The following is a 16,302-nucleotide window of genomic DNA, read 5'->3' as shown; positions in this document are numbered from 1 at the left end:
CTGGGTGCACAAACTGCGGCCATGAATGCAAAATGGTGTGAGCACTCACATGTATATTCAATACATGCACTAGCCACTCAAACTGACAACTCTGTTGTGTCATGTCTGAAACTTGTTTGAAAAGACTTTTTTTTCGGCCCGGGAAATGTTTTATTTTTATTTGTCACAGCAAGTAGAGGTACGCATTTAAAAATTTTATGTAGGTTTAGTCAGTGGTGGGATTCAGCCCGTTCGCACCGGTTCTATAGAACCGTCTCACGAAATTTTATGAGATCAGCGAACCGGTTAGCATTACTGGTTACTGTCAATGGATTTTTTCAGAACCGGCTGAAAAATATGACTTCTGTGATAGAACTGGCTGATAAATTTGACTTAAAAAAATTTGAATCCCACCACTGGGTTTAGTGTAAACACTAAGAACCTGAGGTTGAACTGCCAATAACGAACCGATTGTGCACCCATGCTCCATACAAATGTGCTATTGGAATCAACTCTTGCTGCACAAAGTCTGTTTTACATTTTACTGCGTACAAACTATATTCGAATGCACCAACCAGTCTAATGTGCTCAATGGTTTTGTTGAATTGTTACTGCTGGACCTCTGTGCAATACAACTTCTACATTTTGTGTTGAAATGTTTGTGTTGGTGTCAGAAATACAGGGTGAGGATTCACAACGGTTGAAACAAACCCGGTATAGTTCTCGAGCTTGGCGCAGTAGGAAATCACGTCTTATTGGATTGAGAATATTCCGTAAATCTAGTGTTAATCAACTGTGACTTAAATTAGAGAAACGTTTAACAGTAATTGAAGGCCACCGGTTTCGAGTTGGTTGTTAGCGCATATTATTTGAATGAAGTAAGTGCAATTTTGAATGTGTGGCGCTTATATCAGTGGTGCGAAGTCAGGGAGGGTCGTATAAAAGCTTGGAATATATTTTGAAGACTTATTTATGGTCGTTGGTTGGACGAGATTTTGTGAAGTCTGTAACCATGGATACCGCAGCTGGTTGAAAACGACGAGATTGTTCATGCAAATTGCTGCCAGTGACAATGTTCCGTGGATCTATGTAGTCTCCCTCCTTATCAGTGGGTCACCTGTGTAAAGGTGTTTCTCTACACTTTGAGCCAAGGTGTGAAGATTTGGTGAAGATGACGTAGTAACTGAAAATTAAATGTTTAATGCTTAGTTCGAGGGCTTCTTAACAAAAATGAGGTCGCGGGCCAAAGTTTCTCATGTATTCTATTCCTGTGTTCCACCTTGTCCAGTCAATTCCTTGCACAATCATTTATTCTGTAACCTCATCAGTTTGAAACATGTTTCTTATTGGCAACTGTGCGGTTCGCTGCTTGGCTATTTTCGCTGAACGAGAAAAACTCAAAGTGGATGAGTTGTGCACAAAAATATATTGTGACGTAATATGGATATATTGTGACGTGAATACAGATACATGATCATGTTAGCCAGGGGTGTGCAGCCTGCGGCCCGCGGGCCAAATGCGGCCCTTGAATAAAGGTTGTGCGGCCCGCAGAGACGCCTGGATTTCAATTGTACTGGCAAACGAGTCCAACTATTATATATTTTTGAGCAGATTAATGGGCCCGGTGCTATTTTTATGCGACCTAGCAACATGTGGCTATAATCAAATGCGAATTTTCTTGTAATTAAACAAATTTGGTGTGAAAAAGTAAAATCACATTGTGTTATTCACAGGTACGGCCCGCGATCTAATTTTGGCAATTGTATTTGGCCCCACAGTAACAAAGGTTGCACACCCCTAATGTAAGCATTACCGTTTCAAGTTTGGTTGAACGGATTTTACCTAATAACGGTTTTTAGTCGTTCCCGAAAATTTTCCGAAGGAAGCACAACAAGAACAACCTGAATGTATCGATGCGGTGTCTGACTGTTACATATTTTTTCTAATCAAGTCCGTCCTAATTATGTTTATGTGACATCACCTGACACAAGTCAGTGTTTGATTATGTTGTCATTTCTTTCCACTGTTTGCAAACCAAGAGTTGTTTCGTCCCTGAGGGGGGCGATTGTTCGGTCAAACGCGCTGTAAAGTGATTAAGTAATCGTTGCCCGAAAACTCCACGGGCAGAAAGATTGGGACTACAGGTGTTTGTAGGATCTTTTTCCGAGGCGGTGATTGGTCGGTCAAAACACGTGACTTTTTCATTAAGCAATCAAGGCCCGAAAACTCCACAGGCAATTTGCGCAGAATTGAGGACTCAAAAGGTGACTTGCAGGGGCGCCGAGGTTGATATAAAAGGCAAACGTGTGCTATTAACAAACAGCTGATTTGCAGCGTTAAAAGCACGTTTTGCTGGAAGCGGATGGAGGAAGCCAAGCTACAGGTTCGTCGTTGTTGCTGGATTTTGTTGTTATAAAAACACGGTTTAAAGTTTAGGGACCAACCCAGAACCTTGGTTTACTATTTTTATTTACTTTACTTCACTTCTCCTTTATTCTTTTTATTTCTATTGTATTTTTTTCGTCGCACTATACAATATAGCGGGTTTGGCCAGACTCTCTATATTGTTTTTGCGGATTTTACCAAACAAGGTTCTGGGTTTTTGCGCATTACATTGTAAATTTCATTCATATTGTGACGTTATTGCCGCAACTATCTCACTAACATGAACACTAATCTGCATTTTGTTTTGCACGCATGTGACGCAACCACTGATGATGTCATCTAATGTGAATTGCAACATGATCCAATGGAATCGAAGCACCAGCGAGAACCAGAACGCGGTCACTATTCGATGACATCATACGACGGAGCGCCAGTGATGACGTCATCCTCGACGAAGCAGTGCGACTTCGAAACCCGTATGACACTCGCCACGTTTGTTGCACGATGTGTGTATAAGCATCGTTGATTTGTCTGCAGCTGAGTGGAGACGACGGAATAAGGAAGCGACGATGATCGGATCCATGGAGCGGTTGGATTCCTGAAAGTAAGATGACTCGGCAAACCAGCGACACAACAAAATTATGAAAGGAACGAGGTAACTGTTTAAATGATAATGATTTGTTTGAATAACGTTTTAGCAACTACACAAAGTTAAACCGGTTTGGAGGTTCGGTAGGAAAAAACGGAAAGGCTATAGCCTTAGGTTTTTTTTCAAAAATCGGCTTAAAATTTTCGATTTTAAAAACCTGTGTGTGTGACGTCACAAGTATTATAATGTCGTCATAAAGAGTTTTCATTTTTTTTGAATAAGGCACCATAAAAAAGTTTTTAGGCAGTTGATGCATATGAATACTCCCTTGGTTTCCGTCAAAGCGAATGTTTGGCCTTCCATTTCTACCACCCGATTCTTGGAAATCCTCAATGGCACGCAAAGCAGAGTCAGTTAATTTAAACTGAAAGACAATTTTCTTGGCATTGTTTTGTTGAAGAGCATAATCACCCTCCTTCAACTCAATGGCCATTGATCCGATTCACAGTACATCCACAAATACTGCAGGATGAATTTATGTAAATGTTCCTTGCCAATGTTTTGGCCAATGGCCAGTACAAGGCAAACCTTAAATTGGTGCAAGCAAACATATGCATCAACTGCCTAAAAACTTTTTTATGGTGCCTTATTAAAAAAAAAATGAATATATACGTGGATAAGGGCAGGAACTAAACTGAGCGAAAGATCCAGGGCGGTTGACCTATACACAGACACAAAAAACCTGATCGGGATCCATCAACGGGAGTGTCCTGGGTTCGAAACCCATGAAAAAATTGGTTGGGGATGAAACTTGGCCAAATCGACTAGGGCGCCTCACCAACGATCAGATCGAAAACCCTGATCGGGATTCGAACACCAAAATTTTTCAGGCAAAACTGAATATTTGCTATCGGTCTGAACCGAATTTAGCCGATTAGGTGCATCACCATTAATAAGATAACAATCAACCACACTGAAACCTAGTCTGTTAAAGGATAAACTCAAAGGCATGACATTTTTGATTGGGTTATTTATTCATTTAAATTCCGCCGGGAAACTCGAAGATAATATCTTTTCCAATCAACTTTTTGTAGACAGCGGAGTAGGTGTCCGTCTTGTGTTCAACATTGTTTTGTTGAGCTTTGTCAAGATGAATCTTAATGATGCGCGAGCAGTCGAGCTTTACTCTTGTTCGTTTGCCAACAATCTCGGCAGGAAAAACAAGATCTTCCAAGATATTGTCGTGCACGGCTGTCAAAGTTCGACTTCTTGGTCGCTTTTGCTTGTTCTTGATTCTTGTCTTCCTGGTTGGCTTGGGAAGAATCCTCCTCTGTGCAATGGAAACAATATGTTTTCCACTGAATTTTTTCTCCAGCTCACAAACAAGTCTGACTTGGATTTTCTGGAACTGTCGGAGTACCTGCGAATCTTTTTCGTTGTGGCCGTTCGTTTGTTCATAACCAGCTAATTCGGCACCTTCACGTGAACAGTAACTTCCGGACAATATGTGAAGCGCTTCAGTCACGGCTGACAAAACATCAAGTGAAAGGTTTGGTTTTACTGAAAGGTTCACGATGTCTTCTTGTACGGTTGTCATGTGAATGCCAAGGTTTGAAAGCAGTTGACTGCATCCGTCGCTTTCCCAAACGCTTCGGTCGATGACAAGATCGGCATTTATCTGCTTAAGTAGCGTAAGTGGTTTTGTACTTTCCTTCAGCAGGGCCAAGACGGCAGCACGAAGCCAGTTAAGCAATGCATTAGCTACCCCGGGTGACAACGTCAACTGTCCAAGGCTGGTCAATATCTCTGATTTTTTAACGGCCAAAAATCGAAAAAAACGGAGCTTGGTCAAGTGATATGTATAACATTTAGAATTTGTATGTATTTATAAGTAACTGTTTCATCTAATCAAATTCTGGATAGTGATGCCGAATGCAAAGGTAGATGTTGAACATGCTGCCAGACTGGCAGCAAATTTGTCAGTGCAGCGGGATTCTGGCAAACACTGTGATGTGTGTGTCTGTGTATCAGACAAGAGGTTTCTTGCCCATAAATGTGTGTTGTCTGCCCACAGCGCTAAACTGGATGCATTAATACTTGATGCCATTGGCCACAATAGCAACAGTCAAGACATTGAAATAGAAATTCAGGGTGTTAGTCCTGTTGGATTCGAGAAACTCCTTGATTTCTTCTATGTTTTGAACCGGTTTGGAGGTTTGGTAGGAGGCAGAAACCGATCATAACCGGTTTGAAACTGGAATATTCCAGCGAAAACCCACAGAAAACCGGATTTTTCTTCGATGTTTTGACCCTCTAAAATCGAAAAAACGGAAAGGCTATAGCCGGGTCAAAATTTTCGATTTTGAAAACCGGTTTAAACCGGTTTGGAGGTTCGGTAGGATGCAGAAACCGGTCATAACCTGTTTGAAACTGGAATATTCCTGCGAAAACCCACCGAAAACCGGATTTTTCTTCGATTTTTTGACCCCCAAAATCGAAAAAACGGAAAGGCTATAGCCGGGTCAAAATTTTCGATTTTGAAAACCGGTTCAAACCGGTTTGGAGGTTCGGTAGGAGGCAGAAACCGGTCATAACCGGTTTGAAACTGGAATATTCCCGCGAAAACCCACTGAAAACCGGATTTTTCTACGATTTTTTGACTCCTCAAAATCGAAAAAACGGAAAGGCTATAGCCTTAGGGTTTTTCGAAAATCGGGTCAAAATTTTCGATATTGAAAACCGGTTTAAACCGGTTTGGAGGTTCGGTAGGAGGCAGAAACCGGTCATGACCGGTTGTGTTTTATTTTTATTTACTTCTCATTTATTTTCTCTTTATTTTTTTCGTTTTTATGTTATATTTTTATTTACATTTTTTTATTCTTTTTTGTTTTTTATATTTTATATTTTTTTCGCCGCATTATATAATATCGAGGGTGTGCACGGCCCTTTATATTATTTGTGCGGATTTTTTAAACAAGGTTCTGGGTTAAAAATTAGTTTCAAAATGTAAAAAATTAAACAATTTTTTGCGTTCATGGTTTCATTACGTACTCAACATGTTACGTCATAGTAGGTGAATTCCCTTAATTGTCCCCCTGCCCCTAACATGTTACGTCATTGCAGGAGAATTCCCATTCGCCACAACGCGTTACGTCATAGTAGGGGAATTCCCATATGCGCCTATAACACGTTACGTAATATTTACTTGAGGTTTTGTAATCTACCCAATGGACTGCCATCGTTAATATTAAGTATAATTGTTTGTAGATTTGTAAATATAGTTTGTAACCGTAGAAATATATAAGCATATAGCCTGTATGTTTGTAGCTGTATTAGAATATTTTTTTAAGCATGTTTACATGTTACATATTACTCACTCATAAATTTCGTAACAATGATATAAGTTCGTACAGTTTGTGTTTTTATAACTAGAACATTTGTTATTAACGTTAGTTTTGGGCGGTCAGCCGTAAATTTAGGGGTATGTTTTTATTTGTTATTGACATTATCGCTTTTTAGGACCATGATATAGTTTCCCATAAATTGTAAAACATGCTGTTGTGTTCTATTTGTGAATACCGAGTCCAAGTTGTCTTCAGCAATAAATTCTGTTAAACTGAGCCTTGTGTTAAACCATGTTACCTCGTACAAGCGCATGTTTATAGAATTTTCGTTGCGCAATAACTGCTGAGGAAACGTCAATCAATATCACCACTAGCGGGATTTCCTGGAAGTTATTGTTGTTATCAATGTCGGTTCAAGCTGCAAACATTTTTACTGCAATTAACAATAGATTTGCGAGCTGTGCTTTGAGTTTCAAGTTTAGTCGCCTGCCACAAAAGTGATGCCGTTTTGTAGCAACAAAAACGTCCAGCCATCACTTCTGCGACATTTTGCGTAAATATTTTCTGCACAGAAACTAATTTGTGTAATTTCGCACGAGAATGTAAACAGTGGAACAAATATTGAGAACAGTTTTATTTTTCGTAACAGGAAGTTTTGCTGACGTGCGGGGCTTGGGAAGACAATCATCTGCCTGGTTTGCTGAAAGCGGAAAATACGTTTGGAAACAATTGTCACCGCAGAGGTAGAAATTCAGAATTTTTAGTAAACAGCCTGGTTAATCCTTTTTACTTGTTCAGGTAATTCACAGTTTAGAAAGATTATAAACTTAAGTTGTTTATTGAGAAAACTTCGCCTAAAAGATTCAGGAAGAATGAAGCACCACATGATAAAAAGGTAAGCTACCAAATAATCTTACATATAAAGTATTATGATAACACGCTCAGGGAAGACACAGGTTCAAGATTGTCACTAGCGTGTTTCCTTGCAACGCCGCTGTTGTGTTTCTTCAGAAATCTCATCATGATGATTTTCGCTGCAACCTTGATTTGGTTCATCGCACCGGCTCTATGCCAAGCAGGGAGTAAATTCAAATGTTTGATTGTTAAACAACAAACTAACGCTTTTTGTAAAGCTACGTTTATTTAGTGACAATAAAAGAAGTGATATTATTTAAAGGTTTTAATATTTTTTAATTCTGCTGTGATGCAAATAAATATAAAAAAACAATTATATGTTTGTGATTGTTGATTGCAGAGTTTACTTGCGATGGTGGGAGAATAGTTGACTCGAATGACTTTTGCGATAATTATCCTGACTGCAGAGACAGAAGCGACGAGAAACGGGTCACATTTCCCACCTACCCTGCTAACCCATCATCGAGTTATATCAGGTAAACTTTGTGGGTTATTTGATGAACTTTATGTTTGTGTTTGCTATATTTGCTCCTTAAATGTTTGATAGTGGAGAAAGTTTTATAAAACGTCATTGTTGTTGTGAACCAGCATCTGGCGTCAAAATTCCACAGCATGCGTAAAACCGTGAAATATACCAACAGTCTTATCTATTTAACGCGTTGTGTTGATTTGTCGTTTATTTATTTTTTACTTTATTTGCTGTATTTTTATTCCCCCACTTCTTATAAACCCGATAGTACAAATACTTACCTTCTGGTCGTTTACCCCGGAAAATACCCTGATGGGGCTGGGTAAATGCCAGCAACAACACGCGCATTCGAACTCCAGATTGCTGTTTGTTGACCGCAATGAAATCTGTGTTTATAACATTCAAAATATAATGGTTACACTTTCACAGCTGCGACAATACACGTGACGGTCTGTCATCAAACAAAGTGTGTGCGTTACGGAGGCAGGAATATTGCAAGGGCGACATCTCTTGTCGGGATAAAACTCCTTGTGACGGCGGTTGCCCCTCCCACTTTCGTTGCCCATATTCGACTTGTATGAAGCGTTCAACTGTGTGTGATGGCGATCCCTGTAATGACTGCCCTGCCTTTCAACATTGGAGTAACGGATACGGCTTCAAATGTGTCAAGAACAACCGTACGTGCTTACTCCCGCAAATGTTCTTGTGGGACGGCGTACAAGATTGCGATAATGGCTCTGACTTATGCTACACGCCCGAAAATGGTGATGTGAGGTATGTATATGTTTTTAGGTCGGTTGTGCTTATACAGCTAAATATAAATACCAATGTAAGCGGACATACATAGGATATGCCTAAAATAGGGGAAAATACTATCAGTATTTTTTGCGTGCAGACGTGTTTGCAAGACAACCAATAAAAATGTTCGTAGGCATTTTGTTTGGTAAAATTGTGGTAAGGTTTTTAATAATGACCTCTCATCTGTTTTTAGGGACACCCGTCGTTCCTCCCAAGCCTCGTTCAACAATCAATTGTGCTTCCAGTGCAAAAACAACTCCATGATCGTTTCAAGGTCAAGTGTGTGTGATGACATCATCGATTGTCCTGATATGAGCGACGAATGTAATTGTACTGGGAAAGTCCCCGAAATATGTGACAAATCAAAACGTTATCGTCGGTAGGTTTACTTGATTTTTTTTTTGTAAATAAACAGTTGTTGCAACAAAGAAATTATTTTAAGCAAGCGTTTCTCACACCTTTTGCTGTAGTTTGTGCGACGTGAGTAAACTTGAGAAAAACTAATAACATTTTTAGACATTTTTCTTCACTCCAGTCTGATCTACTTAACGCGTTGTGTTGATTTGTCGTTTAATTACTTTACTGATATAACACCTGGACAATTTCAAAACGCTACCCTTAAAACAGGCAAATTTCAATGATGGTTAAGAATGGACAAACTGTCACGGGTTTCATGTTAAATTATAAAACATTTACTCAGTACTCTCATGTGCAGATGTTACCAAATTTGTTTTGTCTTAACTTTTTTTGAGTATTTGTGTCCCCTAATCAATTGTCAACGCGCATCAAAGGCTAATTGTAATACCCATTGTTTTAAAGTTTGATGCAACTAGCGACACGTAACTATTTTCAACCCAGCTCATCGGGACGGTGCGATTGTTTCGACATTCATGGAGTTTGTCGCAATATAATCGATCCAACCAACGCTTCCTGTCCAAAAACAAAAGAAGAGGTCTGCAAATCATATGCGCCTTGTGATGGAAATTCCCCGTGCGAACATCTCTGCCCCTCCCACTTCTGGTGTTCGGAATCGGTTTGCTGGAAACGTTCATCAGTGTGTGATGGCGATCCCTGCAACAACTGCCCTGAGCTGCCCCGACCGAACGGACACGGCTTCAAGTGCATCAGAAACGGTAAAACTTGCACGTTGCCCCAACAATTGCTGTGGGACGCCGTACAAGACTGCGACGATTCCGCTGATCTCTGCTTCACATCGGTTGATGAAATGATAAAGTCGGATCCCAGGTATGTTAGAGTGCTTACAATGCCCGTTGTATCAACCGTAGTTTTCAAATTTAATATTTCCCCTGCAGGGACATCCGACGTTTGCCGTCTGTCACCTTTAATCACACTTTGTGCTTCCAATGCATAAATGACCCCATGGTGATTTCAAGGTCAAGTGTGTGCAATGACGTCATCGATTGTCCTGATATGAGTGATGAGTGTCTTTGTGAGACAAAACAACCAACCGGTTGCGAAAATTTTTCAATGTAGGTTGATATACGTATTTTTCGGAATTAGTCCAATGAAACAAAGTATTTTTAACGTCGCTTATGTCCACAAACATATTATTCTTGCATACATTATACGTTGACATATATATTATTTACACGATAACATAATTCAGGATTGGGTTTTTGAAAACAAACCAGAAGTATAAACTCTGCCAAGTGCCACGTTTGATTCGTAATGTCACTTTCTATTCACGATGGATTAGTTGCCTACAACCTGCATACAAACCGACAACAAAATGATAAGCTTCCAAAGTATTAAGCAAAGTGGCATGTACAAACAGTTGTGACACTAAAACGCTGATGTTAATTAGAATCTCAGGAAAGTTGTCAAATGAATGATTGACCGAAATGTTGGTTTGTTTGTTTCAAAAAAAACTTCAAGATTTTAAATTCCGCGCAAACGCAACAAGAAAAACGTTTATCATAACGAAAAAATGACCTTCAAAGTTGTCTGACTGTTTGTATGAAGTGATTTAAATCACGCGGGATAGATTAGCACGTGACCATCGCGGACCCCAAAGGCAACGTGATCGAAGCCAACTGATTAATTAGTTTCGCCCTAACACCATTTCTTGGTTGGTAATGAACACCAGAAATTGTAGCTCGAATGCTTGCGGAAGGCAACGACAGGGGAAGGAATGAAAACAGAATGCGGTTCGCGAACGTGAACACAACGTGCCAAGGGAACACACTTCAACTTTAATTAAAACAAAGTGCATGGAGGTGTAGCGGTCACGTGGTTTCAAACCATCATTTTTGCACTTTGGTTTGGCTAAGCATTAAGTAATGGAAAATTTTAACCTTGCTACCATGACTTTTCGTTCCATGGAATTTATATGCTGCTTTGCGACATATGGTATCGAGCGGTGTAACTACTGTTCCATCGTTTCTCATGATTCAGTAACTTTTGGAAGCACATATTCAGTGTCGTTAGATACATGTTCCCGTCTTCTTATATGTTCCAACAGCCTGACCATAAGACAGGCTGTTGCGTTAACCGGGTGTTTCGAAATAGTTGTGCAATCCATTTCAGTGCTTCATATCTTTGCAAGCGGTTAACCTAAAACAAACTAATAACTGATGTGAGTAAAAGAAGGTACTGTTCTGGAATGATCGCACGAAAAACGAGTATCAGTTTAAAAGCCAATGTTTTATCGTTGATTTTCTTCTTTCCATCGTATCCTTTCCTTGAGATAAATGAGACTTAATGTGTGTTGCGTATCCAGAATAAAAGACAAGAACTAAATTGATCTTTTGTGGATCATGTCGGCTCTATGCAGCAAACGTTAAGAATCGTAATAATGAACTTACTCGCTGCTGCAGACGAACGATACGAGCCACGAGAAGCAGAAGAAACAATAAGCTTTAAAGTGAACAATAACACAGCACGCGCGCACACTAGACCCCGCAAAGGTAATAAAACAAATTAAAGATAAATAAACCAGAAAATAGTTGAATAGGGGTAAACGTTGAAGTAACAAAAACGCAGAGAAATTATACTAAAAACATGTTTTTGTAAGTAACTAAAAACAAAGTTTAAAACTTTTCATATCTTAGTTCTTTTATGGCCTCGAGCCTATCTTAGTTAAATGTTGGGAAGCACTGTTGTGGTAAATACGTTTTACTGAGCTGTTAACAACGACATATGCAAAAACAAATTTGAAGTGCACCACGCGAATCAAGTCCGTCCTAACTATGTTTATGTGACAACACCTGACACAAGTTAGTGTTTGTTGTCACTTCTTTCCACTGTTTGTAAACCAAGAGTTGTTTCGTCCCCGAGGGGGGCGATTGTTCGGCCAAAACGTTGCCCGAAAACTCCACAGGCAGAAAGATTGGGACTACAGGTGTTTGTAGAATTTTTTTCCGAGGCGATGATTAGTCAGTCAAAACACGTGACTTTTTCATTAAGCAATCAAGGCCCGAAAACTCCACAGGCAATTTGCGCGCAGAATTGGGGACTCCAAAGCTGACTTGCAGGGGCGCTGAGGTTGATATAAAAGGCAAACAGCTGATTTGGGGCGTTAAAAGCACGTTTTGCTGGAAGCGGATGGAGGAAGCCAAGCTACAGGTTCGTCGTTGTTGCTGGAATTTGTTGTTATAAAAACACGGTTTAAAGTTTAGGGACCAACCCAGAACCTTGGTTTACTATTTTTATTTACTTTACTTCACTTCTCTTTTATTCTTTTTATTTCTATTGTATTTGTTTTTCGCCGCACTATACAATATAGAGGGTTTGGCCAGACTCTCTATATTGTTTTTGCGGATTTTACCAAACAAGGTTCTGGGTTTTTACGCGCATAAACTATTTGTTTGTATCGCAATAAAATCAAAATATTTAGTAATAAGTTTTATTTTGTTTTCACGCATGTGACACAACCATTGATGATGTCATCTAATGGAAATTGCAACATGATCCAATGGAACCGAAACACCAGTGAGAACCAGAACGTGGTCACTATTCGATGACATCACACGACGAAGTGCCAGTAATGACGTCATCCTCGGCGAAGCAGTGCGACTTCAAACCTATATGACACTCGCCATGTTTGTTGTACGATGTGTGTATAAGCATCGTTGATTTGTCTGCAGCTGATCGGAGATGACAGGATAAGGAAGCGACGATGATCGGATCCATAGAGCGGTTGGATTCCTGAAAGTAAGATGACTGGACAAACCAGCGACACAACAAAATCATGAAAGGAATGAGGTAACTGTTATTAGTTTAAATAACGTTTTAGCAACTAAGCAAGGTTATGTCACTTTATATCACAGTTAAACACTTTAGTATTTTTAGTAAAGTGTTTTTAAGCATTGTTGATTTGTCTGCAGCTGAGTGGAGACGACGGGACAAGAAGCGACGATGATCGGATGCATGGAGCTTTTGGATTCCTGAAAGTAAGATGACTTGGCCAACCAGCGACACAACAAAATTATGAAAGGAACGAGGTAACTGTTTAAATGATAATAAATAGTTTGAATAACGTTTTAGCAACCAACTCTAAGTTAAAAGTTCTTTTTAAACATTTTTTTGATGTGTTTAAGTATTGTTGATTTGTGGCAAGCAACTGCTTGGGAACCACAGTGAAGTCGGCTCAGTGTCACAGTATCAATGTAAAAGCATATGAGCCAATAAATGATGTATGTTCCTCGTCCAAGAGGAGCGGAGCTGGTCCGTAACTTTTTAGGAGGCTGGTCAAGTTCGGGAATATTAACCCGATTGCCTTTCGGTCCGCCACGCTTTATATAAATTCTTTAAATTCTATCTCACGCTTTATATAAATTTTATTCCGTTCATATTTTGTGAAATGTGTTTGTAAATTCTTATACACAAAGGCATCTTGGTGGTAGTAGCAAATATTCTTAGGAAACAGCAACAAATAGTTTATTTCTTAACAGGAATCCAACCTCCTTTTCTGCGATACCACCAAACTCCACCTCTCCATCGAACAAGCAACTTTCCTCCTGATAAGTTTTGTTAGAAGTCTGTCGTGTGATACACCCAGGTCGTCCAACCAAATCATAATAACTACATATTTAATTTTACTAACTCCGTCAATAGATTTGTAATCAATTAATAATTTATTCTCTTGCATTTCCCGTAACCGAGTTTTGCTTTTTTATATTTGGACGACGAAAATGCACGACAGACTCGCTATATGAAGTTTGTAAGCTAGCTTAGTTTGAATAGATAGATATAAATATGGTTAGGCTAGCTGTGTTAGATATCTTAAAACCTAGTTGGGAAATTAAAGGGGGGACCACGATGGCGGTTTTACTCGGTTAGTTTACCAAACCTCTAGCTTAACGTTGAACAATAACGAACGTTTAATCCAACTTAAAAACTCGCAATATTCGATCCTATATATTACTCTCGCATTAATTATTAACTGCACTACGTCAAACTATTTTTTTTAAAACTTAACGCGTAATAATGAAGACCTGAAGTGTTTTACTGAACTATATAATTAAACCAACGACCTGCCTAAAATAACTGATGTCAAAATAATCCCAACATGTTAACTTAATCATACCTGACCAGTTTGCTGACATTTACATGTATCACATGTAGATGATTATTATTCACTTAACCGTAATGCTGACCACTTTTCTGACATTTATTTTAATGCGCTTGGTTAACCATCCTGCAACACCCGCATTATCTGATACAAATGAATAATCCCAACATGCCCAGTTTGCCATTCAACCATTTTGTCCCCCGATAATTGATAACACGCATAATATCTTGAACGGTTGTTAGCAATGAACCTGTTTTAATTGTTTAGTTACCTATCTAACAATCCTTACATAAATAATACTTATTTGACCCTAAACTGTGGCTTACAAATTAATAACCCCTGTACCCGATCTTAGAATCAATAAGTAATACATATTTTCTCAGCTACAAGTTACAAACATGTTTAAACATTTCTATAATAGCTAAAATCTCAATAAATGAAGTTTGTAGGAATACTCGGAACCTTGTTTTGTTTTCTGTTTTTTGCATTTTGTTTTCGTTTCTTGTGTTTTATTTTAATTTTCTCTTTATTTTTTTTCGTTTTTATTTATATTTTTATTTACATTTTTTTATTCTTTTTTGTTTTTTATATTTTATATTTTTTTCGCCGCATTATATAATATCGAGGGTGTGCACGGCCCTTTATATTATTTGTACGGATTTTTTAAACAAGGTTCTGGGTTAAAAATTAGTTTCAAAATGTAAAAAATTAAACAAATTTTTGCGTTCCTGGTTTAATTACGTCCCCAACATATTACGTCACAGAAGGGGAATTCCCTTATTTGTCCCCCTGCCCCTAACATGTTACGTCATTGAGGGGAAATCCCATAGGGGCGCCCCCAACACGTTACGTCATAGTAGGGGAATCCCATATGCGCCTATAACACACGTAATATTTACTTGAGGTTTTGTAATCTACCCTATGGACTGCCATCGTTAATTTTAAGTATAATTGTTTGTAGATTTGTAAATATAGTTTGTAACCGTAATAATATATGGAATTAATTTTAATGGTAAGCAAATAGCCTGTATTTTTGTAGCTGTATTAGCGTATGTTTTTAAACATGTTTACATATTACATATTACTCATTCATAACTTTCGTAACAATAATATAAGTTCGTACAGTTTGTATTTTTATAACTTGAACATTTGTTATTAACGTTAGTTTTGGGCGGTCAGCCGTAAATTTAGGGGTATGTTTTTATTTATTATTGACATTATCGCTTTTTATTACCATGTTTTCAGCTTGCGCTTTTCGTGCGCCAGTCTGTTTTCCTCGTTTCGGTTGTAGTTCTGCACCGAACGAGGGTTTCTCTACTGCCTTAGACGAAACCCATTGCGTGGGTTGACACCTTGACGCGGTGCAATGGCTTTTAAACCAAGATCAACCCGCAGAACCTTGATGTTTTTGCGAACTTTATTTAAAAATGCTTTTCTTGTTTCAGAATACCTTGGGATTATCGGATGAGCGGAACTTTTTTTTGTCCCATTTGTTTGTTATTTTTATTTTTATTAATTTGCTTTGTTTGTTTGTTTTACTTTTATTGCTGTTAGTAAAATTTGGACAATAAAACAGTGCAATTGCTTTTCTAAATTATTTTGCGATGTAATCGTTCCTCAGTAAGAAAGTCCTTTTGTATTATTTAATATAGATAACATTAGGAAGATTTTACAGTTTTAAGAGTAATACTTGTCCTTGTTTAGGATTAAATTACCTGTCCTAATACCAGTAATCTATTAGCAAGCTGGCAACCATGGCACCACTGTTTGCGTGGTAGAGAAACTTGGTGCTGGTACGACTTCGCAAATTCGGTTGGATTGGACAATTTGTGGGTGAAACTGCTGCCGCTAATATTAGGCGAACATTTCCAGGTCTTTACTCTTTGGAAATGAATGAGGAAGGCGATTCCGTGGTCAAGATGGCAATTGAAAATCCACAAAAATATGTTTTGAAACCACAACGCGAAGGGGGAGGAAACAACATTTATGGCGAAGATATTGCAAAACTGTTGAGAGAAATAGGAAACGACAGCCGACATAGTGCCTACATCCTCATGGACCTTATCAATCCAAAACCGACACCGAACTATGCAATATGTGGTGGAACCGCCACGAAGGAAGAAGTTATTTCGGAATTAGGAATATACGGAGTCTACCTTGCCTGCGGCGACAAGATGTTGGAGAATTACGCTGCTGGACATTTGCTCCGTTCGAAACCCAAGGACCAAAATGATGACGGCGTTGCGACAGGAGTTGCAATTTTGGACTCCCCGCTGCTTGTCTAGATGTG

The 16,302-nt window shown here is 38.8% G+C and overlaps 2 protein-coding genes and 1 pseudogene across 2 annotated transcripts; 2 read left to right on the top strand and 1 right to left on the bottom strand.

The window, feature by feature from the left end:
• Positions 1–2,308: 2,308 nt before the first annotated feature.
• On the top strand, positions 2,309–10,919 carry LOC145205382 (uncharacterized). Its single transcript, XM_080078082.1, has 10 exons — positions 2,309–2,840; positions 2,902–3,019; positions 6,947–7,040; positions 7,096–7,192; positions 7,309–7,379; positions 7,553–7,688; positions 8,111–8,455; positions 8,673–8,858; positions 9,338–9,724; positions 9,793–10,919. The coding sequence occupies exons 4-10, from the start codon at positions 7,170–7,172 to the stop codon at positions 9,971–9,973; spliced, it is 1,329 nt and encodes a 442-aa protein (XP_079934208.1). The 5' UTR covers positions 2,309–2,840; positions 2,902–3,019; positions 6,947–7,040; positions 7,096–7,169; the 3' UTR covers positions 9,974–10,919.
• Positions 3,964–4,652, bottom strand: LOC145205449 (small ribosomal subunit protein eS7 pseudogene; annotated as a pseudogene).
• A 4,982-nt stretch (positions 10,920–15,901) lies between the features above and the next one.
• LOC145204550 (glutathione synthetase-like) lies at positions 15,902–16,297 on the top strand. Its single transcript, XM_080077144.1, has one exon. The coding sequence runs from the start codon at positions 15,902–15,904 to the stop codon at positions 16,295–16,297; it is 396 nt and encodes a 131-aa protein (XP_079933270.1).
• The last annotated feature ends 5 nt before the right edge of the window (positions 16,298–16,302 follow it).

The sequence above is a fragment of the Phallusia mammillata genome, chromosome 8 (genome assembly GCF_965637545.1).
Source record: "Phallusia mammillata chromosome 8, kaPhaMamm4.hap1.1, whole genome shotgun sequence".
In the NCBI taxonomy this organism is placed as follows: Eukaryota; Metazoa; Chordata; class Ascidiacea; order Phlebobranchia; family Ascidiidae; genus Phallusia; species Phallusia mammillata.
This window is presented reverse-complemented; position numbering and strand designations above follow the sequence as displayed.